Source organism: Porites lutea, chromosome 7 (genome assembly GCF_958299795.1).
Source record: "Porites lutea chromosome 7, jaPorLute2.1, whole genome shotgun sequence".
NCBI classification, from domain to species: domain Eukaryota; kingdom Metazoa; phylum Cnidaria; class Anthozoa; order Scleractinia; family Poritidae; genus Porites; species Porites lutea.
The window spans coordinates 6,886,083-6,910,601 of NC_133207.1; the positions used below are offsets into that span (position 1 = coordinate 6,886,083).

Consider the following 24,519-nt stretch of genomic DNA (forward strand, 5'->3'; position numbering starts at 1 on the left):
AAGTTCCATGGGGTGAAGTTGTCTGAACTAGACCAGTTAGAGAAAGTATACGAGGTGAACATTCAAGTATACAGTCTCGCGCCAACCCAAACACATTGCGAAGAACACGAAGAAAATGAAGAAAATAGACCTGACATCTCTGCTTCACTCATTCGCCGCTCTCACCGCCATTACGCTTGTACTCTGTACCTCAACCTCTATGAGAACCATTTCTCGTATATTAAAGATCTCGCCCGGTACTCAAAGTCCTTCTGCTGTTCAAGATGTGGTAAATACTGGAAAAAAGGCTTCAGATTGAATAGACACGAAAAGACCTGTGACGGCAAAGTCCACCTCAAGTATCCTGGCGGAGCGTACCATGTACCCAAAACCATCTTTGAGGAACTCGAAGACGAAGGAATTATTGTCCCAGAAGAAACCCGCTATTTTCCTTACCGCGCCACGTTTGATTTTGAGTGCTTTTTTGACAAGGAAAAAGCGCAAGAACTGAAGAACACAGAAAAATTGAACTGGGAATCGGCGCATGTTCCCCTCAGTGTGAGTGTGTGCAGTAACGTGCCTGGTTACCAAGCACCGAAATGTTTTGTGTCTAACGGCGACCCAAACGTGTTTATTACAGAATTTATGCAGTACCTCACTAAGATAAGCCTGAAAAGTGCTTCTATTCTCCGTGAACAGTTTGCACCTGTGTTTGAAGCACTGAAGCAAGTACCTAACCGCGATGACTCAACAGAAGACCGATTAGCGCAAATACTTGTTGATATCCAGGAGGGTAGTCAGCAAGCTGAAAGTGAAGAAGGGGAAGATAATGATGAAGAATTAAGTGACAACGAAAGAGATATCGATTTGATGGGAAGTGATGACGATGACGACGAGGAAGAAATCGAACCGGAGAATGAGGAAGATCGCGCGTTTCTCAATGATGAGGTAACAGAAAACGACCCTTCCTTTTACAGAAGACTGAACGTTGAGTTGGATACTGAGAGGAGACAAGAGAGGAGACAACAGCGAGATGAGCTAGCCCAGTACGAAGATGTGTTGTTTGGTCAAGAGCAGACTAGCGACAACAAAGTCTTAACAAAGCTAGCTGAAAAACTGAACGCATACTTACAAGAACTGCCCGTGCTAGGCTTCAACGCAAGTACGATCTCAACGCTGTGAAAGAATTTGTATTTCCCTACCTCATTGAGTCTCAACCCATCAAGTTCACTGTCAAAAGAAACAGCAACCATATGTGTCTAAAGACAAACTCCTTAAAATTTCTGGACATTTCGAACTATGTCGCGCCGGGTTTCAGCTATGACCAGTTTCTAAGAGCGTATGAATGCGAGCAAACCAAAGGTTTCTTCCCTTACGAGAGGATCGACAGCCTGGACAAGCTCGAAGAAACATCTCTGCCCTCGCATGAAGCTTTCTACTCAAGTCTGAAGAACCAAAACATTACAGAAGAAGAATATGAGTACTGCCAGCAAGTATGGGAAGAAAATGAAATGTCCACCTTTCAAGAGTTCTTAATCTGGTACAAGAAAGATCGATATGTTTAAAGATGGCATTTCTGTCCCTGGTTTAACCCTCAAGTACCTCTTCTCTTATCTTTCACCTCAAACTTAATTCAGTCTCTTCGATCAGGCGAACAGTGATCTCTACCATCTGATCAAAGACAACAACACAGGCGGCCCAAGTATTATTTTCCACCGATATCATGAAGCCGGCAAAACAAAGATCAGAGAAGCAGAGGAAGGCGAGGCTGCTAAGCTGTGTGAGAAGATCGTGGGGTATGACGCGAACGCTTTGTACCTCTGGGCGCTCATGCAAGACATGCCCACGGGAAGTTATACGAGACGCCTGGCGGACAATGAGTTCAAACCGAAAAGTTCTGTACGCATGGCTATTGAATGGTTGGAATGGGTGGCGCACAAAGAGGGAATTCACATCCGACATCAGTTAAACAATACAGAAAAGCGCATCGGTGGTCGTAAACTGCCTGTAGACGGTTTCAACGCGCAGACGCAAACTGCGTACCAGTTTCACGGCTGTTATTGGCACGGTCATGACTGTTCTCTCAACCGAGGGAAAGAGTTTAACGAGAAACGCAAGAAACCTATGGCTGAGATCAGAGAAGAAACGAGAGCCAACACGGAGTATATCCGCAGCAAACGGTACAACGTGGTGGAAATGTATCAATGTCAGTGGAGAGAAATGAAGAGAACCAACCGAGAACTACGGCGTTTTATTGCCACCGAAGTGAGAAGAACCCTGGATCAAGTCAAGATCATGAGTCCCGAGCGAATATTGAGCGAGGTGCGACATGAGCGTTTGTTCGGGTGCGTGGAAGTAGATATTCGTGTACCAGATCACTTAAAGGAAAAGTTTAGTGAAATGTGCCCGATCTTCAAGAACACAGAAATCAGCCGCGATGATATTGGTGAATTTATGAAAGCGTACGCCGAGGAGCACAACATCATGGCTCAACCCCGTCGCAGTTTGATTGGGAGCATGAAAGGAGAAAAGATCCTGCTGGCCACACCCCTCCTCAAGTGGTACCTGGAACATGGTTTAGAGGTCACGAAAGTGCACCAAGTGATCGAGTTCACCCCTCAACCCTGCTTCAAACCGTTTGGGGATGCGGTGTCAGACGCGAGGAGAGCCGGAGATGCGGACCCCAGTAAAGCCATCATTGCAGATACCATGAAATTGGTTAGTTTTTTGTTTCATTCTTTCATTCATAAAGGGGTGGAAACAATATACATTTTCACGTATAGAAAAAACTTATATCTTTGTTTATCTCTCAGGTGGGCAATTCAGGCTATGGCAAGACGATCACCAACCAACTGAAACACAGAAACGTGGAGTATTGCAGTGACGCTCAGGCCAGCCGAAAAGTGAACACCCACCTTTTCCGTAAACTAGAAAACATCACTGAAGATACTTATGAAGTGCAGTCTTGCAAAAACTCCATTAAATTAAATCTACCCATTCAAGTCGGGTTTTTTGTGTACCAGTATGCCAAACTTCGCATGCTACAGTTTTATTATGATTTCTTAGACAAATATCTAAACCGTAGCGATTTTCAAATGTGTGAAATGGACACAGACAGTGCGTATATCGCTATGGCTGGGGAGAGTGTAGAAAGTTTAGTCAAACCGGAGTTGAAAGCGGAATTTAAACAAGATAAGTGCAACTGGTTTCCCCGTACCGACACTGCGGAGCATAAGGCCTATGATAAGAGAAAGCCAGGTCTTTTTAAAGTTGAGTGGGAGGGACAAGGAATCGTGGGTTTATGTTCCAAAACCTACTACTGTTTTGGGGCCAAAGATAAGTTTAGTTGTAAGGGTGTCAATAAGAAATGCAATGACATTAACAAAGATAAATACCTTAATGTCTTACTTACAAAACAAAATAGTGCTGGGGTGAATCGAGGGTTCAGGGTTGTAAATAATACTATGTACACTTATACCCAGGTCAGAGATGCCTTTTCGTATTTTTACCCGAAACGTAAAGTTTTGGCTGATGGAGTTAGCACCACTCCACTCGACATTTAAAGTGTTCAAGTTTGTAAAAAAATGGATTTTGTAAATAATTTTCGTTTTCTCAAGTTTGTATTATATTACTCTCAAAAATAGTTTTCAGAAATATTTACATAAGATTGCTTCTAATTGTAAATAGTATATTTGCGTAGCTTTTCACGGATGTTTGTACATAGCAAATTAGTTTGTAAATAAATCATTGGTTGAATTTAATCGTGGCTTGTTCTCTGTCTAGCCGCGCGCGCGAGCGCCACGCGAGATCCCACGCGCACCCCTGGGGAAAGCAGAGCGCTAAAAATGGCCCTCGAGGCCCGTGTGGCCCGAATGGCCTGATATATTTCGTGTTCTAAATCATTTTGTTCAGTTTTGGTTCATACTTTCATCATCTTTCCATTCCTGGTTGTGGATCCAAATTTTTAGTTCGATTAGCAAATCATTTAACTCAAGTACACGAGTTATCGGAGATAGAAAGAAAATATTGACTTCAATTTGCTAAACTACAAAACACCAATGCGATTCGTGTGTATGACAAGGAGGCTGAACCCAAAACGATTATTCTATAAATAAGAGTGTTTGAAGTTGAAAGAGTCAGTTGTGATCATGGACCCAAGATGGAAACATCCTTTCCCTGCACTTGTGGCTGGCCCAACATGTTGTGGGAAAAGTCAATTCGTAAAGTGTTTACTGGAGTCAGGAGAAGATATGATTGACGGTGCCCCGGAAAATATCATCTGGTGTTATAGCATGTATCAACCAGCCTACGATGACATGTTACGCACTATTCCGAACATTACGTTTGTGGAAGGAATGCCTGGTGATCTGGAAACCCTAATTAATCCCTCTATTCGGAATTTAGTCGTCATTGATGACTTAATGCACGAGCTTAGTAATGATCAGCGAATGACTAATTTGTTTACCAAAGGCTGTCACCATCGCAATCTCAGCGTGATCTTTATTCTCCAAAACATGTTTCATCGTGGAAAAGGACTGAGAGATATAAGTTTGAATTCTCATTACTTAGTGGTGTTCAAAAGCCCGCGTGGTAGCAGTCAAGTCAATCATTTAGCAAGACAAATGTTTCCCGGTCATGCCAAATACATGCAAGAAGCGTTTGAGGATGCAACAAAAAGGCCCTATGGATATCTATTTTGTGATCTTAAACCGGAAACACCTACCGACTTCCGGCTGCGTACGAATATTTTCCCCGGGGAGACTCAGTACGCTTACGTCAGAAAAGTATAAAAAGCGTGAACCACATCAAATTTCTTCAGTTGAGGATGGCACAGCGACTTCGAAAGAACCACGATTTTCTGAAATTGCTTGTCAAGTGTACACCAGCTCAGCGTAAAGCCATTTTGAAGGTGGCAGACGACGCTTTAGTAAGAACCATTTGTGAGTGTGTTTTAAACGTGCTTAAAGGAACAGTGCCTGCCAGTAAGCCAGCCAAGAAAAAACTTTTACCTCACAAGAAATCTTTCATCGCTTTAGCCGAAAAAAGTACACCACTCGATAAGAAAAAGAAATTGTTGGTACAACACGGAGGAAATTTTTTAAGTGTTTTACTACCTCCCGTTCTCCGTGTGTTAAGTTCGATTCTTACCTAAAATGAATCACACAAAGCGTATGGTTCTCGTGCCCGAGAACACCTTGGAAAGATTACAGCAACGCCAGCAGATTTTAACCCCACTTGCACACAAACTCTGAGAAACTTGGATGGTGAAATGACCGATATTTTATCCAGTAAAGAACTTGATGATGAACAAAAAGCTAGGTTTTACAATCAAGTGTTGCAGCGGTTCTTGACTTATTACGATCAGCGAAAAGGTCAACCTCTTCATGTGAAAATATCAACCCCCAAAGCAGTAGAAACACCTAAACCCGAAGAGAATGAGCAACCTACGGAAGAACCTACCCCGGAAAAATTCATTTCATCAGCCGTAGAGCAAGAGGTCATGAAAAGTGTACCCAAAATTTACAAAGCCTGGGCTAGACAATTGTTGGATAAAATTAAAGAGCATCAAGATGTCTTGCATTGGAATGATAAAGGAGAGCTTTTGTACGAAACCAAACCCATTCCAGGTTCTCATCTGGTGGACCTAGTCAACGACACATTGCGCCACCGCAAAGGATTTGAACCAGTGGGATGGTCGGTGTTTGCGAGGGGTCTGGCGCGAATGAATGTCCCGGAAAATCTAGTGCGTAATCCACAGAGGCAAAGTGCTATTCGAGAATTTAAAGCAAGGGTGAGAGACGAAACCCCTAACAGTCCTTCCCGTTGGCTACCTAGCCCACCTGTGACAAGTTTTCCCGTGAAAAAACAGCGGCGAAGAAATGCGAGTCCGCCCCTCGAGGCTGTGCGCTGGTTACGGTTATAAAATCACCACAAGAGACATTGTTATATTGTATTGAATTGTAAATCATCTCTTTATTTTGTTCACTCAATAAAAGATGTTGAAAAGAAATTACAAGGTGTTTATTTATTGAACTTTGTGCTGGGCTTGTGCTCTTTGCTTGTTTACATCAGTGCGATATTTCGGAAGACTTATGGGAAAATGTTTTTCAATAAATCACTTGACAAGACTATCATTTTTACGTATGTTTTTAGAAAAACGATGTACAATGGTGTTCATACTTATTTGCCGACTACGATATAAAGCAAAATACAAACAGTAATGTCCGCAGACTTTGGAATAGATGCTTTGTAAAGTCACAGTATTAAAAATCCACTTGCTAGAATTGTTGTTTAAAAACGTAGTAAATGTTCATGAATATTTGCTGGGAGGTGCTCCGTTAGAATCGAAAAATTCTCCCTGGTGGTCCTTGGTGAAATAAAACGCCACCCAATGGGAACCTGGCTTGTCACTCCTATCCACATTGGCGATGTATAGGGCTGGATATTGCGAAACACTTGCTGGCAGCTTGTCTGAGGGATACACGCCTTGAAACACACCTCGTGTAAATTTGTCCTTTCTCAAAATAAGGGTCAGCTGAATGGTGTCCATTTTTTAGTTTGTGTAGTCGCAGAGAACGTTTCGGTTTGCGTCGATCTCAACCACGTTTTGAAATTCAGCGTAGATTATAAGGTTAACCGTATTGGCGAGTGCTTCCGAGAAGTGAAGCTCCAAGCGTAGGTTTCCTTGTTTTATAAGCTCAAAATGCTCTCCCGGGCAGTGATCTAGGGTCAAATCAAAGGCGAATAAGGTGTAACCAGAGCCATAATCACTTTTATTTATCTGATTGCCCGTATCCTGGGAAAGCGTTCCAATACCAGAGAAAAGACTTTGATAGCCGGCTATCACATTTTGACCACCAGCGGCGTCAAACTTCAGGAACAAAGGTTTTCGGGGAATTTGTTCTCCGTCCACATAGACACCCACTTGAGTTAAATTGTGGTGATTGAAGTTGAAGGGATTAGTACGATAACTCCCATTGTAAGCCTCTGTGTCCACTCATCCCAATACTACGCGCTTCGGAATGTGACCCAGAAAAATGTTGTCAGGGTTAAAACTGCTAAATCCTCTTGGAATAGAGAGTACTTTACAGTCGATTCTGCGAATGGGGTACTTGGCGCTGGAGTGTTTTAGCCCAGCTGCATGGCCTAGAAAGAGGAGGCAACCTTGACTCTGCGTACAAACAAGATGGCTTCTGTTATAACCACTTTGAAATTAGCTGCGGCTGCTGAGGACACAAGACAAAACACATTCTTGGCTCGGTTCAGTTTGATTCTTAAATTAACTCCATTGAGCATCAATTGGTCTTGAAAGAATATATCACTGTGAATGGGTCCCATCATATCCACCGTATGACTCTCTTTGGTAAACTCATAGCGAGCCTTTAATCCAAGGTTTGCTTCATCGTCTGCAGCCAAGGGGTTCACTACATTCATCTTTCCAGCAGTATCTTTGTAAAACATAGCCATAGAAAGTTGACTTGTTTTAGCTTCTTCCCCATAGTTCAGCAAAGACTCGAGCATGGCGCGATAAGGGTAAGTGTTAGTGGATGCAGATATGAGTCGCTCGTTCAAGGAAACGTCCACTTGTGAAAACAGGGAATGTAAAAACAGGTTCACGGGACCCACTTGTGTATCAGCATCTAACGCAGTTCCGTTTGCTTTTGTGATCTTAGCTTTCACATAAAGTTGTGTCCGCGCTAAACCTAAATATTCTTCTCCGGTTCCAGATACGTTAAATTCAATAGGACCAGTGTCCGTGATGTTGCTGAGAGGGTGACATTCAATCCATTGCCCTTTGTGAATAGAGGTTTGTGTAGCAGGAATAGTAAAAAGATCGAGCTCTGATTTAGTACACTCGCGTGACTCGTGATGAACGAAGGCCATTCTATTCTTAGTCGAAAATGGTTTTAGGTTTCTTCGCTTGCAGAGATGTTTTTGCTTTCTTGCCTGGAGGCGAACTGATTTTGACTCCTTGTGCTTTCCTTTTTGTACCTTTCTGGCCAGCTCCAGATTGTCCCCGCTGTGACTTCTGGGACATCATGTTACCTATAGCTTGTTTAGCCTGTTTGCTGATTGCCGTTTTAATGTTATCTCCATCAAGAACATCTTGGGCAACATTGACACCCGTTTGTAAAGCTTTTTTTCCAATCACCTTAGCGCCTTGTTGCAGGTGAGGTATCACCCAGCGGAACAGACCTTTAAATATCGAACCTAAGCCATACCCTCGCTGAAATCGAGCTCCATGAAATGCGGGTAAATTCCCACCTTTTTGTTTGGCTTGATCTACATAGTACTGTTCGTAAAGCTTATGATTTGGGGCGTGGAGTTTTTTCATTTTTTAAAAGTACTGAGGTTGACTCTGACGAAAATGAAGTGTTAACAACACTCTTCCAAACTCAAATGGCACAGATTCCCCTGTGTCTCGCTTTATATTGACTTCGATGGTTTCAAATTGCTTTCTGCTGACAGGTACATATTGAGGGCGCACAAACGATTTACTGACTCGCTGACCGACCTCTCCTTCTACAGGAAAAATTCGAAGCAAAGGGACCAGTGCATCACCAACATGCTGTGACTGAATAAGATCACAGTAAACGCAAAGATCGTGAAAACCGTATTCCAAATCCACTTGTCTGTCGCCCGTGGTGGTCTTTGAAATAATTTGTTCGGGAGTGAACCCCAGCATATAGACCATATCATTTAGCGAGACTTCTGCGTTGTTTTTCAAATGAACTGTAACCTTTCCGCTGAGATTATCGTATGAACACCGTACATCATCTGTATACCGATTTTCATTGTCCACCAACTCTTTCATCTTTTGAAGGACATCCTCGACGGAAGAATAATGACCCGGAAGCATCTCCAGGGAATCCCAAACACCGTGGAGTTTTTCATTTCGAACGTAAAATCGAAACTGTTGAATATTATTCCAACTATGCGGATAATGCATCTCGGTCAAAGCCACTTCCCATTCGCCTGTGAGGTTTAGGGTTTGTGGTAAACTAACTCGGTACTCTGTTAATGTGTTATGAGGACATTTATCAAGACTGCTATTGCTAGGGAGATGCAAATAAAACTGTGTTACCTCCATCGTACCCTGTGTTGAAATGAACTTTTAATCTGGGTATTCTTAATTTATAAGAAACCGCACACCATTCATTTTATTATTTCCTTTTCTTTTATTCACTAAATAAAAAACGCATAAATTACAACTTCAAAATATCACTTTTCTGAACCCAGGAATCAAATTTTGGGTCTTCGTATCCTTTCCATCTCACAAGATACTCTACTTCTCCTTTACGCTTTCTCTTCCGCAAAATCTTTTCGACGCGGTACACATCATCGTTCTTAATAATTTTCTGCAATTCAGGCTCATAAAATGTTCCATCTAAGATTTCACCTGCATCATCTTTTAGTTTATAAACGGGTACTTGACGAGCCATTCGCTTGTAAACAGTAAAAATTTCTTGCGTAAAATTAGGTAAGTATGATTTTTCAAACATTCTCTTTACTTTGCTAATCCTGACACGATCTCCCACTTGAAATTTAAATCGCACAGGCTTTTGAACATCATCCCCATACAAAGTATCCCACACTTGAGCTTCATTCGTTTTAGTCACCTGACTCGGTTTCATTTTAATACTTCGGTGGTAGGTGTTATTGTAAGAAGATACTAACTGGGGTAATACATTGATATAGGTGAGAGTGTTTTTGGCCGTGAAATATTTGTACATCTTATTCTTAAATGTTCGGTTAAAACGCTCAACCACTGAGGCTTTGAGCCCAGAGTTAACTGTAAAAAAGTCAATGTTGTTGTCACGCAGAAATTTCTGGAACACACGATTTAGGAACTCTGTTCCCTGATCCGTCTGCAGTTTGGTAGGTTTTCGACCAGTAGAAAGGATCTTTTGAAAGGCTTTGACCAGTTCTTGACCTTGTTTTGTCTTCAAAGGTAACACAAAAGCGTACTTGCTGAAGATATCTATACAAGTCAGTAAGTATTTATAACCCTTGTTGTAGGGACTGAGATTTTGAAGATCGACCAAATCCGCTTGAAATTGGGCATCTATTCCAGGAACGATGACTCGGCTTCGCTTGTAGCGTCTTCGTGCGGGCTTGTGAAGAGTATAAACATCTTGCTGACTCAACCAATCTCGGACTTGTTTACGCGATATCTTGTTCTTTCCTTTCTCTTTGACTGCTCTGTAAACAGCATCTAAACCACCGAAACTTGCGGGTTGGCTTGGGTCGAGATAAATGCTGGTCAATGCTTTCTCCATCACAGACCTCGGAATTTTGTACAATCACTTGACCCCCGCAACAGGCTAATACGCAACGAATGCGGTTGAAAATACGCTCTAATGCCAGAGAGGGTGAAGATGGCCAGCAACCCCTTACTAGTGATTGCTATGAAGGTTCAAAGCTGAATGATTTCTTTTTTCTTGCTGTTTACTTATATAGCTACCCTCGAATCTGGGTGAGAGTGGGAACGAGAAATTTAAATAATAGTTCCCATTCCTCCTCGGTTAATTCTAGCTGATCCGCGAAGTTCAAAAATACCACCAATCGTCCCCAGTTCACTTTTGTAAAGACCTCAGAGTGGAGTTTTTTCAACTTTTCTAGACTCGAGCCAGGCATATCTTTAACTTTTTGTTGAAGCATTTCCATTTCACTTGAAGACACTTTCAACGTTTTGGCTTGTGCGCGATACAGAGAAAAGTTGACTCGAAGCAAAGACAGAGAAAGCCCCATCTTGACAAAGACAGAGACAAACACACACTGACTCACAATTTAAATATAAACAAATTTTATTACTTTTAGAAACAAAGCTTATTTTGAATGTCATTAATTATCAAGTCAAGGTCCATTGGTTGTTTATCTTTCCTCACAACTCTCTCAGGGCATTGCACTTCAACTTGGCTGTCAATTTCCACAGCACTGGGATCTTTGCACTTCAGTCCACAGGGTCCGTAGTAAAGAGCATACAGAATTCGATCTTCTAACTCACCATAATCTTCGAGTTCCAAGGAAGTGAGATACTTTTTTTTGAGCACTTTTTCCACTTCATCTACTGTCAGAAGCGGTGTAACGCTCGATTCGACTTGCATGTTTGGAGTAATATTGGTGATAATAAGACTTTTTCTTTAGCAAAGCGATTGCAAGAATAAAATGCTGACGGGAAAGCGCGCTTTAATGTTGAACACATAATAGATTCTACATGAGCCAATCAGGGTTAAAAGAGCCCGGGCAAGTCTAGGCAAGCCTATTGTTCCTATTGTAGTAGAGTGACGCTCATTAGTAAACCTAATCCAAATTAGTATGTAGGTTATAACAATGGGTGACGTCATTGACTAGGCACCTAATCCACCTAATCCATCGCAAGGCTTAACTTCATCCCTGGATAACTACACGCGCAAACCCTAAAAACTCAAGGTAGATTGTGGAAACTGTTTAAACTAATTCATAGCTGAGTTGTACATCCTTCACAACATAAATTTATCTTAGAGAAACTTACCCCCAATAATCTTCATCATTGTCATCACTGGAGCTGAAAGCCTCATCAGCATCGGCAACAAGTATTGTATTATTGGTTCAATAAAAACAAAACACAAGTGGGGCAATGAACATAACACCACCTTTCGCAATTATTGGGAAGATCAATGTGCTTTTTTAATACTTACAAGAAGCAGTTGTCATCTTCACTTTCTGCAGATGACTCTGTCGCAGAAGAGTTGCTGCTACTGTCAGAGTGGTCGGTGCCTGTGATGTCAATGTCACTGTGGAAAAGGTGCAGCTGATTTACAATAAACATCTTTCTAAAAGTACTGTTATACCTTGCTAACAGAGGTTTTCATGCCAAAAAAATAAAGAAAGAAAGAAAGAAACCAAAGGGAAATACCAAACTGAAGTACTTGAAAGAATAGTTACTAAAACTTTCTTCGTTATCCATCATGATTTATTGAATGTTCAGAAATTCACTCAATGAAAACCTGATGCCTCTAAAATTTTTATCACAGCAAGAACTTCAAATTGCTCCTTCACATTACACGAAATCGATCACGTGTCATTTTTTCCAGAGCATGCGTAGACATTTTTCGCCGGTGAAGGGCTAAACACTTTTCAAACAATTGAGCATGCGCAATTTATGTGACACGGCTTGTCTACGAACTATTGCTCTTCACGTGGATAAGTTTCCATTCGTTCTCGAAGCATGTTTTTAGCAAACTGTCTAGTAGAGAAATTCTCTTTTCCAAAAAAAAAATATCTTGAAATCCTGGAATACAGCTTCCTTACTTTCACACCTGATTAACAGTATGACCAAGATAGTTTTAAAGCCCTGTGCAAACGGACGCAACATTATTGGCAACAAATCCCAACATTGTTGGGAATTGTTGCGTCAGCTTGCACGTAGCTTTACGCTTTGTTATTGTCAGGTATTGCAGTATGAAAAAGGGTCCATTATCCTCGAAACATTGTTTCTAAATAGACTTTAGAATGCGACTTCCTCTTAACACAAAAGCTAAACATGCAATCACGCACATAGGAATTCAATTAAGAATGAAACTTTCTTTTAGACGTTCATCTATGTTAATAAAAATTCAGACTTACCTTTTAAACCTCTATACGTTTAAGGATTTTCCATTTTTTATATTGAGGTTCAGATGTATCAAAAAGCTCGATCACAAACATAATCAATTTTTCGTGATTTGCATCAAAAAAACAAGTTTCGTTCTTGGTGTGAGACGCCGACAATGCCTGTTTTTTGACCCTGTTTGCGTGCAAAGTTCTGCTGTAAACCCCGCTGTAAACTCTATATGATACTCCGACTCCAGATGCTAATTTGCACAGTATAAGAGCATATTCCTCGTATACATGACTCACACCATATATAAGGGAAAGGACCGAGTACGTCCTGTTCATTTGCAGAATATCTCTAGACAAATCATTCGCTTCTAAGAGATTAATTTATTGGAAGTAAGTACTCAGAATATGTTGAAAAGTATGGAGTCATGGAGCTAACTGTCTAATGGAGAAGTTCTCTATTACAAAATAATATATAATGATATCCTGGGATTCAACTTCCTTACACACCTTATTGACTCTATGATCTAGAAAATAATGCTTTGTTATTGTCAGGCATTGTAGTATGAAACAAAAAGAGTCCATCATTCTCGAAATAGATTTAAGAATTCGACTTCCTTTTAACGCAAAAGTTAAACATGTAATCACGCACATAGGAATTCAGTTAGAAATGAAACTTCATTTTGTTTTCGACGTTCTTCCATGCTGATAAAAATTCAGACTTACTTTTTAAACCTTTATACGTTTAAGGATGATGTTTCAAAAAGCTCGATCACAAACATTTCAGTTGTTTCAGATTTGCATCACAAAGCAAGTTTTGTTCTTGGAGTAAGAAGACAATGTCTGTTTTTTGACCCTGTTTGCGTGCAAAGTCCTGCTGTAAACCCCACTGAAAACTCTATATGATACTCAGATTCTAAATGCAACTTTGAACAGTATAAGAGCATATTCCTCGTACACATGACTCACATCATATATAAATAAGGGAAAGAACCGAGTAAGTCTTATACATTTGCAGAACAGGTCTAGACAGATCATTCGCTTCAATAAGGTTAATTTATCGGAGGTAAGTACTCGGAATAAGTTGAAACTATGGAGTCATGGAGCTAACTGTCTAATAGAGAAGTTCTCTATTACAAAATAATATAATGATATCCTGGGATACAACTTCCTCACTTTCACACCTTATTAACTCTATGATCAGGAAAATAATGCTTTATTATTGTCGGGTATTGTAGTATGAAACAAAAAGGGTCCATTATTCCCGAAATAGATTTAAGAATTCGACTTTAACGCAAAAGTTAAACATGCAATCACGTACATAGGAATTCAGTTAGGAATGAAACTTGATTTTCTTTTCGACGTTGTTCCATGCTGATAAAAATTCAGACTTACTTTTTAAACCTTTATACATTTAAGGATGATTTTTCAAAAAGCTCGCTCACAAACATTTCTATTGTTCGAGATTTGCTGCATCACAAAGCAAGTTTTGTTTTTAGTGTGGGAAGACAATGTCTGTTTTTTGACCCTGTTTGCGTGCAAAGTCCTGTAAACACTATGCAATACTTATTCTAAATATAACTGTACACAATAGGAGCCATTCCTATACGTACGTCAGACCATATATAAGGGAAAGACTAGAGAACGCCTTTTTCATTGGCGCCTCGTTGCAGAACCATCTCAAGACAGATCATTCGCATCTAGGAGGTTTATTGGAGGTGAGTGTTCAGAATGGAGTATGGAGTTATTAAATTCGACGCAGAACCAAATGCAAAAAGTATTATAATTAATTTTGGAACGCATTCCAAAATTAAACTACCTTTTAAATTGTCAGAGAAAGATATGCTTTTTTAGTGTAGAATTTCACAGATTTCAGTTTCGCAAGTCTCGTTTTACATTATACCGACATTACGCCGAAAATATTGAACATGAACAAAAATCCAAAATTCGTTGAAGAGAAAAGTAATGAAAGTAAATTGAAGAGAAAAAAGCTGTTGTTTTTATTTTGAATTGCTAGCCGTCAAAAATCCAGATGTGCTTGGTCCATTAATTAAGTGAAACTTGTCCTTTGCAGCTCAGATAATGATAGTAGCAAGTAAGATTCAGTTGCATATGTATTTTTTCCTTCGTAGCTTGTTCAGACAATGTCTAGTCAAAACGCAGTTGCAGTAATTGCAAACCAACGTCCTGCATGGCGTACCAATGTGCTATACCATCGCCTGATGCTTCCCAACTGGCTACGTGATAGTGATAAAATAGAATGGAACTGTCCAAACGAAGGGAACGATCTTGAGCTTGTGATCAAAGAGGACTCTATCGACTGGGAGAACATATTTAGAGTTCCTTTGATCCCCAATGGCGTGTTGGACGACAAAGCGGACATCACAGTAAAAATGAAAGTGGGAGTTCTATTGCCTGAGCCTCAACAGCCTCGCGATCCTATGTCCTATATGATCTCCGATGGGGATTATTCCATTGGAATTCAACTGCTGGACCCAAACCACGACTACACTACGACGGGTCCCTACAAACCAGTGGAAGGTAGACCTCGAGCGAGAAAGTTGGAAGTGGTGACTAGTAGCTTCACTCCTGCGCCCACCCCAGTCCGAAAGAATCCCGATCAGTTTGAGTTGACGTTCAAACCATCTGAGTTTTTTGGTTCTGCGTACTGTGCCACAGATGATGGTCACAAGATTGTCGCACAATATGCTGATTCCTTAAAGCTCAGTAAGGGATTGAAGTTTGAGCTGTATCGCTTCAAAAGCACAGAGAGGTACACAATCAACTACATTGAGATTACCGTGTACGAAGACTCCAAGCCTGTCTAAGCATCTGACAACTGAGTATTTCCTGTATGACTAGCCCGAACATTGAAGGCAAGCTTTGTAATCGATAATTAGTCTGGTCATTTTACTTCTGATTTTTTTTTTAGTCTTAATGATCTAAAAGTGCAATACATTAACGTGTAATAGTCTTAACTGCAAATATAAAACAAGGTGGAACAGGCAACTTTGAAAATTAGATGTTGATTTGTTCAGTATTTTGTTGGAGGGTTGATTACGCTCTTTTGCATTAACTCACTTACTCACGAGAGAAACAATGAAATTCAAGCAAGAAATAGAGCTAATGCAACGCTTATAGAAGACATTTTTCCATCGCTTTATAGGTTATATTACCTACAAGAAATAATAGAGAGGTTTCTATACTGAGTGGCTGGCGTCACGTAGGCTAGTAAGGCAGTGCTCAGTGCTAGGGTAAATTTCCCTTTTCCTTTTTAACTATAATCAGCAGTTCGAACCTTCCTTTGAAGTTTCGAGAACTCGCTTTGAACTTGTTTAGTAATTGACACATATGCCTTGATACACCTAAGTAACCTTTTAAAGGCTCTCTCTGTTTTAATCATATCATTCTAGGTGTGCATGCAGTGATTAATAAACCTTTCAAAGCAAAAAGCTTGACTTGTGTGTTGATTCGTGTGATAAACTATTTTTTCTGAAGATTACTGGTGCATACTCAGGGACCACGCAGGGGGTGGGGCTGCCCCCCCCCCCCCCCCCACTCTTCGGATGGTAAAATAATTATTTTTTTACTTTGGTTACCCAGATCTGTCACTTACCACACAAACAAGGTTTAGTAATCTGACAGTACTGAACACCCACAAACAGAGAAAAGACAAACTTTGTCTTGTAGCTGTTGTTGCCAATAAGTTTGTAGCTCTTAATGACAATCGGAAAGAAAACTTTGGCACCTTCAGGGAATCCGACATAAAAATGTCCGGGCGACACTCAACCGTTGCGTGTGTTGGGTTTAACTTCAATGTCTATTCAATTAAATTTTGGTCTAACGTGGGGGCCAGATTGTAACTTTTAGTTTTAAGCGCCGATGTAATAATTGCAAATTTACCACTATTGGCAGTTTTAGATGCATTTATAGCCATTTGAGAAGTCTTAAATTTGAAATTTTTCAAGGGAGCATGCCCACGGACCCCTCTAGTTTGATCACGCTTACGCGTTTGCATTATCCCCCCCCCCCCCCCCAACTTGAAAATCCGCTCCGCGGGCCCTGATGGTGCAGTTTCCCTTCGCTGAATTTCTTTTGTTAAATGTTTCTTAGTTATATTACAAGACTGCAAGGTGTGTATTCACTGAAATATGAATAAAGTCTCGCTTTTTTTCCCCTACAAAGAGTGTCATTCTGAAAAGATAAGGGGTGAGACTAATACTAAATACCTCTATGCAAATGCAAATGGTAATTAGTTCATTGAAATAAGCGTCAGTTAATGGTATGAACTGAAAATTTTAAATTCTGCTGCTTTGTCTTATAAAGGCTTGCCTAAACGTTTTACTCTTCATCCTATAAAAAAACGTGCACAACAGAATAGCAATATTTTGATGGTCGTTACGTATCTTCTCGGGCAGTAGCTATTGATTACCAGCCGCCTCATAATCAATTTTTCGTGATTTGCATCAAAAAACAAGTTTCGTTCTTGGTGTGAGACGCCGACAATGCCTGTTTTTTGACCCTGTTTGCGTGCAAAGTTCTGCTGTAAACCCCGCTGTAAACTCTATATGATACTCCGACTCCAAATGTAAATTTGCACAGTATAAGAGCATATTCCTCGTATACATGACTCACACCATATATAAGGGAAAGGACCGAGTACGTCCTGTTCATTTGCAGAATATCTCTAGACAAATCATTCGCTTCTAAGAGATTAATTTATTGGAGGTAAGTACTCAGAATATGTTGAAAAGTATGGAGCCATGGAGCTAACTGTCTAATAGAGAAGTTCTCTATTACAAAATAAAATATATAATGATATCCTGGGATACAACTTCCTTACACACCTTATTGACTCTATGATCTAGAAAATAATGCTTTGTTATTGTCAGGCATTGTAGTATGAAACAAAAAGAGTCCATCATTTTCGAAATAGATTTAAGAATTCGACTTCCTTTTAACGCAAAAGTTAAACATGCAATCCCGTACATAGGAATTCAGTTAGGAATGAAACTTCATTTTGTTTTCGACGTTCTTCCATGTTGATAAAAATTCAGACTTACTTTTTAAACCTTTATACGTCTAAGGATGATTTTTCAAAAAGCTCGCTCACAAACATTTCAGTTGTTTCAGATTTGCATCACAAAGCAAGTTTTGTTCTTGGAGTGAGAAGACAATGTCTGTTTTTTGACCCCGTTTGCGTGCAAAGTCCTGCTGTAAACCCCACTGAAAACTCTATATGATACTCAGATTCTTAATGCAACTTTGAACAGTATAAGAGCATATTCCTCGTATACATGACTCACACCATATATAAATAAGGGAAAGAACCGAGTAAGTCTTATACATTGCAGAACAGGTCTAGACAGATCATTCGCTTCAATAAGGTTAATTTATCGGAGGTATAAGTACTCGGAATAAGTTGAAACTATGGAGTCATGGAGCTAACTGTCTAATAGAGAAGTTCTCTATTACAAAATAATATAATGATATCCTGCGATACAACTTTCTTTGCTGCATCACAAAGCAAGTTTTGTTTTTGGTGTGGGAAGACAATGTCTGTTTTTTGACCCTCTTTGGGTGCAAAGTCCTGTAAACACAATGCAATACTTATTCTAAATATAACTGTACACAATAGGAGCCATTCCTATACGTAAGTCAGACCATATATATGGGAAGGACTAGAGAACGCCTTTTTCATTGGCGCCTCGTTGCAAAACCATCTCAAGACAGATCATTCGCATCTAGGAGGTTTATTGGAGGTGAGTGTTCAGAATGGAGTATGGAGTCATTAAATTCGACGCAGAACCAAATGCAAAAAGTATTATAATTAATTTTGGAACGCATTCCAAAATTAAACTACCTTTAAAATTGTCAGAGAAACATATGCTTTTTTAGTGTAGAATTTCACAGATTTCAGTTTCACAAGTCTCGTTTTACATTATACCGATATTACGCCGAAAATATTGAACATGAACAAAAATCCAAAATTCGTTGAAGAGAAAAGTAATGAAAATAAATTGACGAGAAAAAAGCTGTTGTTTTTATTTTGAATTGCTAGCCGTCAAAAATCCAGATGTGCTTGGTCCATTAATTAAGTGAAACTTGTCCTTTGCAGCTCAGATAATGATAGTAGCAAGTAAGATTCAGTTGCATGTATTTTTTCCTTTGAAGCTTTTTCAGACGATGTCAAGTCAAGACGCAATTGCAGCAATTGCAAACAAATGTCCTGCATGGCGTACCAATGTGCTATACCATCGCCTGATGCTTCCCAACTGGCTACGTGATAGTGATAAAATAGAATGGAACTGTTCAAACGAAGGGAACGATCTCAAACTTGTGATCAAAGAGGACTCTATCGACTGGGAGAACATATTTAGAGTTCCTTTGATCCCCAAAGGCGTGTTGGACGACAAAGCGGACATCACAGTAAAAATGAAAGTGGGAGTTGAATTGTCTGAGCCTCGACAGCCTCGCGATTCTATGTCCTATATGATCTCCGATGGGGATTATTCCATTGGAATGCAACTGCTGGACCCAAACCACGACTACACTACGACGGGTCCCTACAAACCAGTGGAAGGTAGACCTCGAGCGAAAAAGTTGGAAGTGGTGACTGGTAGCTTCACTCCTGTCCCCTTCTCAGTCAAAAAAGGATCCCGATCAGTTTGAGTTGACGTTCAAACCATCTGAGTTGTTTGGTTCTGCGTACTGCGCCACAGATGATGGTCACAAGATTGTCGCACAATATGCTGATGCCTTAAAGCTCAGTAAGGGATTGAAGTTTGAGCTGTATCGCTACAAAAGCACAGAGAGGTACACAATCAACTACATTGAGATTACCGTGTACGAAGACTCCAAGCCTGTCTAAGCATCTGACAACTGAGTATTTCCTGTATGACTAGCCAGAACATTGAAGGCAAGCTTTGTAATCGATAATTAGTCTGGTCATTTTACTTCTGATTTTTTTTTTAGTCTTAATGATCTAAAAGTGTATATATTTACGTGTAATAGTCTTAACTGCAAATATAAAACAAGGTGGAACAGGCAACTTTGAAAATTGGATGTTGATTTGCTCAGTATTTTGTTGGAGGGTTGATTACGCTCTTTTGCATTAACTCACTTACTCACGAGAGAAACAATGAAATTCAAGCAAGAAATAGAGCTAATGCAACACTTATAGAAGACATTTTTCCATCGCTTTATAAGCTATATTACCTACAAGAAATAATGGAGAGGTTTCTATACTGAGTGGCTGGCGTCACGTAGGCTAATAAGGCAGTGCTCAGTGCTAGGGTAAATTTCCCTTTTCCTTTTTAACTATAATCAGCAGTTCGAACCTTCCTTTGAAGTTTCGAGAACTCGCTTTGAACTTGTTTAGTAACTGACACATATGCCTTGATACACCTAAATAACCTTTTAAAGGCTCTCTCTGTTTTATTCATATCATTCTAGGTGTGCATGCAGTGATTAATAAACCTTTCAAAGCAAAAAGCTTGACTTGTGTGTTGATTCGTGATAAACTATTTTTTCTGAAGATTACTGGTGCATACTCAAGGACCGAGCAGGGGGTGGGGCTGCCCTCCCCCCCCCGCCCCGCACTTTTCGGATGGTAAAATAATTCTTTTTTTTACTTTGGTTACCCAGATCTGTCACTTACCACACAAGCAAGGTTTAGTAATCTGACAGTACTTTTGGCACCGTCAGGGAATCCGACTTAAAAATGTCCGGGCGACACTCAACCGTTGCGTGTCACTCAACCGTAATTTTTACCACTATCACTGAAACATTCGCAAAGCACAGCGTTGTAGCAAAAGCGTTTGGACTTTCGATCGCTGTCGCCCGCACTCTGTAACTTTCGGTTATTACTTGTAAGATATACTATATACTTTTTAGTTACAAGTTATTAATTTTCTCGCGTTATTGCCTCCAGTTAAAGTTTTGTAGCTTTTGGAGTGAAATGTACTTAAAAGCGTGATGCACGTGCAGAGCTGTTGCGTTGCACATAAAACCGTTGCGTTAACTTCAATGTCTATTTAATTAAATTTTGGTCTAACGTGGGGGCCAGATTGTAACTTTTAGTTTTAAGTGCCGATGTAATAATTGCAAATTAACCACTATTGGCAGTTTTAGATGCATTTATAGCCATTTCAGAAGACTTAAATTTGAAATTTTCCAGGGGAGCATGCCCCCGGACCCCTCTAGTTTGCTCACGCTTACGCGTTCCCATTAGCCCCCCCCCCCAACTTGAAAATCCGCTCCGCGGGCCCTGATGGTGCAGTTTCCCTTCCCTGAATTTCTTTTGTTACATGTTTCTTAGTTATATTACAAGACTGCAAGGTGTGTATTCACTGAAATATGAATAAAGTCTCGCTTTTTTTCCCCTACAAAGAGTGTCATTCTGAAAAGATAAGGGGTGAGACTAATACTAAATACCTCTATGCAAATGCAAATGGTAATTAGTTCATTGAAATAAGTGTCCGTTAATGATATGAACTGACAATTTTAAATTCTGCTGCTTTGTCTTATAAAGGCTTGCCTAAACGTTTTACTCTTCATTCTATAAAAAAAACGTGCACAACAGAATAGCAATATTTTGATGGTCATTACGTATCTTCTCGGGCAGTAGCTATTGATTACCAGCCGCCTCTTGCAGCAGCTCTCCATACATTCACCCCTACATATCAACTAACTGAATCCGTGAATGCCAATCAGTGACACGCCATGCGACACCTCAGGGACTCCCCCCTCAGGGCTGGTGCACGTCACGGCACCTTTCGCGCGGCTGGTAACCGACCCTTAATAAATATACAGCAGAGTAACTTTATTTTTTTGGACAAATTTTAGAATTGTACCAGTGGCGGATTTAGGGGAGGGGCCGGGGGGCCCTCCCCCCTTATTTTTAGACCAAACTGAGGCCCGAGGGAAAAAATTTGTTTGGAGACCGCTTCCCCCCCTCCTTTTCTAAGGGTCAGGATGACCGGCCTCTCGCTTATCGCAAGGTCTTGATCCGTTACTGTGTACCTTTGCTCCATACAAACCCTGTAATTTTTACTGCAGGATTCGTATTGTGGTACTACCGCTGAGCTCCGCTGAGAGTCCTGAGAGTGGAACATCTTTAAAGAGCCTTCAGGCTTCTCGGTCAGTGGATAATCGATTACCCACGATTCCAAGAAGCATCCCGGAAGTACTTCCGGTTGTTTGTTGTTGGTGGTGTTTCTCGCTCCTCGATTTCTAATCATTTCTCTTTTTCTCGGCCAAAATGCGAATAAAAAGATGTAAATGTCAAGAGTGACCCTATCAGTAGCAGCATGGACAGTGGAGTTAACGATCAGCAGCGCCGAGAGAGGTAAGGGATGTCGTTCTTATGCACGCCAAAGAAATTGGCGGATAAAAATTTTCGCTGTGGCTATATGGCCGGTAACCGGTCAAGGTTTTCAAAATACTAAATGGCCGGCAGTTCTATATTCTCAGTAAATTTCACAAAATCGAAAGATTCCAGCTAATCTAAACTATCATATATCGATTTAGAAAAGTCAAGCGATCCTGAAATGCTTTACAGATCTCAAGTCTAGTGTTTGGTTTGCGCTGGGCTCAGAAGAGGAAATCATGTTTTGTGACACTTAAGAAATTTTTTCAGCTCGACTGCCGGTCAAGGTTTTCAAAACACTAAATGGCCGGCAGTTCTATATTCTTAGTAAATTTCACAAAATCGAAAGATTCCAGCTAATGTAAACTATCATACGTCGATTTAGAAAAGTCAAGCGATCCTGAAATGCTTTACAGATCTCAAGTCTTATACTAGTTTTACTTCATTTTCGAGTCAGATAAATAGTGTGAAGAACATCGTTCATCAACCCTGACCCTGTTTAGGACAAAAAATCCTTAAATAAATACCCTGTTTAGGACCACAGGCAATGCCCTGTTGATAGTCTCACAAGAAATTGTATAACCTGTTTAGGACAGAGAAGTAAAAAAACCATACCCTGTCCAGTGGCGCATCCAGTTATAGACCAGAAATGTGAGTTTCCCCAGGGTTCATCAGTCTGCAATTGCTCTTGATCAAGTTATCCATGATATTTTTCATTGTTTTATTAATGAGAAGGGTGTTATTTGACCCCAAGGGTACTCCTGGGAATTCTTTGTCGGTGAGTGGAATCCAGTTCTCCAAATCCTGACCCTTTTTCAGACCAAAAATGTCATTTCTCACACCGGTTTTCATACCTGACCTCTAAAATCCATACCCATTTTCAGACCTGGCTCTAAGTCATCAATAGGCTGATTTAGCAACGGAACGGGAACATCAGTTGACGACGGCACGTGCAAATCAAACAACTGGCTTGACCAATGGCAGAGTGGCAAAATTGGGCACCGGAAGTCGAGTTTAGTCCTTTCTGCGCACTTTCCCGTCGTCAAATGACATTCCCGTTCTTTTGCTAAATCAGCCTATTACTCAGATTAGAACACCACCAAATTTCTTAAAATCCATTTCAATTTTGCATATTTCTCTTTCTTTCTCATTTGGAAGAAATGATAAACACATTCATACACTCCCAATTTCCTCAAAACCCACAGAATTCCAAAACCCGATTCTGAGATCTGCGAACCCTAAAAGATAGATGTAAACTTTTCTTCAATAAATAATACTTACCTTTGATGCATTTCAATGTGCTTTGGTTGGGTTTCTTCGCATCAGCAGATTTTTAGACTTGTTGCATAACCACTGTAATTTCCCTCCAAAGATGAGGTTGAGACTATCTTAATAGTCATAGGCATCTGGCAGGGTCCTGGGGCCCACTTCTTGAAAGTCCTGATAATTAACGGGCCCGGTAAGCTGTTGCCGTTTACATTAAAGATCGTGGTTTCAATAGTTTTGCATCTAACATGATGAAACTATCAGTTAATGAAACAAAATGGAGTACTTTGCTAGCCAGGACCCACACTCTTACTCTTTATATGTGATTTGAATATTTGATTTTGGGCTCGAAAAGTTACCCGGACTTTCTAGAAACGGGCACCTGGATGAGTCATGATACACGAGTCATGTCACACTTCTAGTTATAAATTAATTACTTGCTTAATTACATGAATGCTTGCCAATTTTATTGAGATGACATAATTGATAATGTCTAATATTATTGATTATTTAGATGACCCACCTTGATGTGTTAAGGTGTAATTACATAACTATTTTCTCTAGTTAAAATATGGTCGAGTAACAGTAAAACAATACTATAATTCTTTTGGCTGAGACAGAAGTTTATTTTTACAACTGAAAACACAAGAAAAGGTAGCAACATGAGAGGAAGAAAAACTAAACATAGAAAATGATACTTTTGCTGATACACAAGAACTGATCAAAAGTGAAAACGAAATCTTATACTAACCTTAAGTAACCTGTGAACAGGTGGTGTGTCATGTGGTCCCTTGAGGCAATATCCTGAAAGGGGAAGATTTGCCTACTGCTCATCTTGATTATGACCTGTAAACTCAGTTTTGAGACATAAATGTAGTAAAAGTAATGGTTCTAGGTCATGGCTTTAAAATCCCTGAAGTGTATTGATATACCACATAATTTCATCATAATAATACTTCATAGTAATGATTATAATAATAATTATTGTACATTGTACTCATTATCTGTCTTTTTATTGGTTAAGAGCTTACAACTAATTTTGGAAATCGGTGCAACTTACAGATTGGTTATCTGCTAGTAGATAACTGACTAATCTTTAGGTTGTGCAGGCAATGCCTGATTTCCAAGAACAATAATATATCAATTCAAGTTCCTTGTAATAATGTGTTTGTCAATATTTTCTTGCAATGTTTAATAAAACTCAGTAATTTATTAGGTTTGGTGATATCCTAAAATTGTCAAGGTCTTGGTAAGTGTTATCAGCCTCAGCCTTCAGCTCGGCTGTTAACACTTTCCTTGACCTTGATTATTCCAGATATCAC

At 40.0% G+C, this 24,519-nt stretch overlaps 3 protein-coding genes and 1 pseudogene across 3 annotated transcripts in view; 3 read left to right on the top strand and 1 right to left on the bottom strand.

The window, feature by feature from the left end:
- LOC140943328 (uncharacterized) overlaps nt 1-11,720 on the bottom strand; it is a 48,096-nt gene extending 36,376 nt beyond the window's left edge. Inside the window, exon 1 of the mRNA XM_073392411.1 lies at nt 11,661-11,720. Within this exon, the coding sequence (XP_073248512.1) occupies nt 11,661-11,676 (16 nt within the window). The 5' untranslated portion in view covers nt 11,677-11,720. The remainder of the gene's footprint in view (nt 1-11,660) is intronic.
- Nucleotides 1,778-3,683, top strand: LOC140944231 (uncharacterized). Its single transcript, XM_073393362.1, has 2 exons — nt 1,778-2,697; nt 2,793-3,683. Exons 1-2 carry the CDS (start codon nt 1,810-1,812, stop codon nt 3,540-3,542), a joined length of 1,638 nt encoding a protein of 545 aa, XP_073249463.1. The 5' UTR covers nt 1,778-1,809; the 3' UTR covers nt 3,543-3,683.
- A 2,525-nt stretch (nt 11,721-14,245) lies between the features above and the next one.
- Nucleotides 14,246-16,013, top strand: LOC140944086 (uncharacterized). The gene is made up of 2 exons (XM_073393200.1): nt 14,246-14,279; nt 14,694-16,013. The coding sequence occupies exon 2, from the start codon at nt 14,706-14,708 to the stop codon at nt 15,387-15,389; it is 684 nt and encodes a 227-aa protein (XP_073249301.1). The 5' UTR covers nt 14,246-14,279; nt 14,694-14,705; the 3' UTR covers nt 15,390-16,013.
- Nucleotides 16,014-18,747: 2,734 nt separating this feature from the next.
- Nucleotides 18,748-19,432, top strand: LOC140944368 (uncharacterized; annotated as a pseudogene).
- The last annotated feature ends 5,087 nt before the right edge of the window (nt 19,433-24,519 follow it).

Coding starts and splice junctions, on each gene's coding strand:
- LOC140944231 (XM_073393362.1), top strand. CDS start 1,810: ATGCAAGACATGCCCACGGGAAGTTATACGAGACGCCTGGCGGACAAT. Junction 2,698..2,792: donor TTGCAGATACCATGAAATTG/GTTAGTTTTTTG, acceptor TTTATCTCTCAG/GTGGGCAATTCAGGCTATGG.
- LOC140944086 (XM_073393200.1), top strand. CDS start 14,706: ATGTCTAGTCAAAACGCAGTTGCAGTAATTGCAAACCAACGTCCTGCA.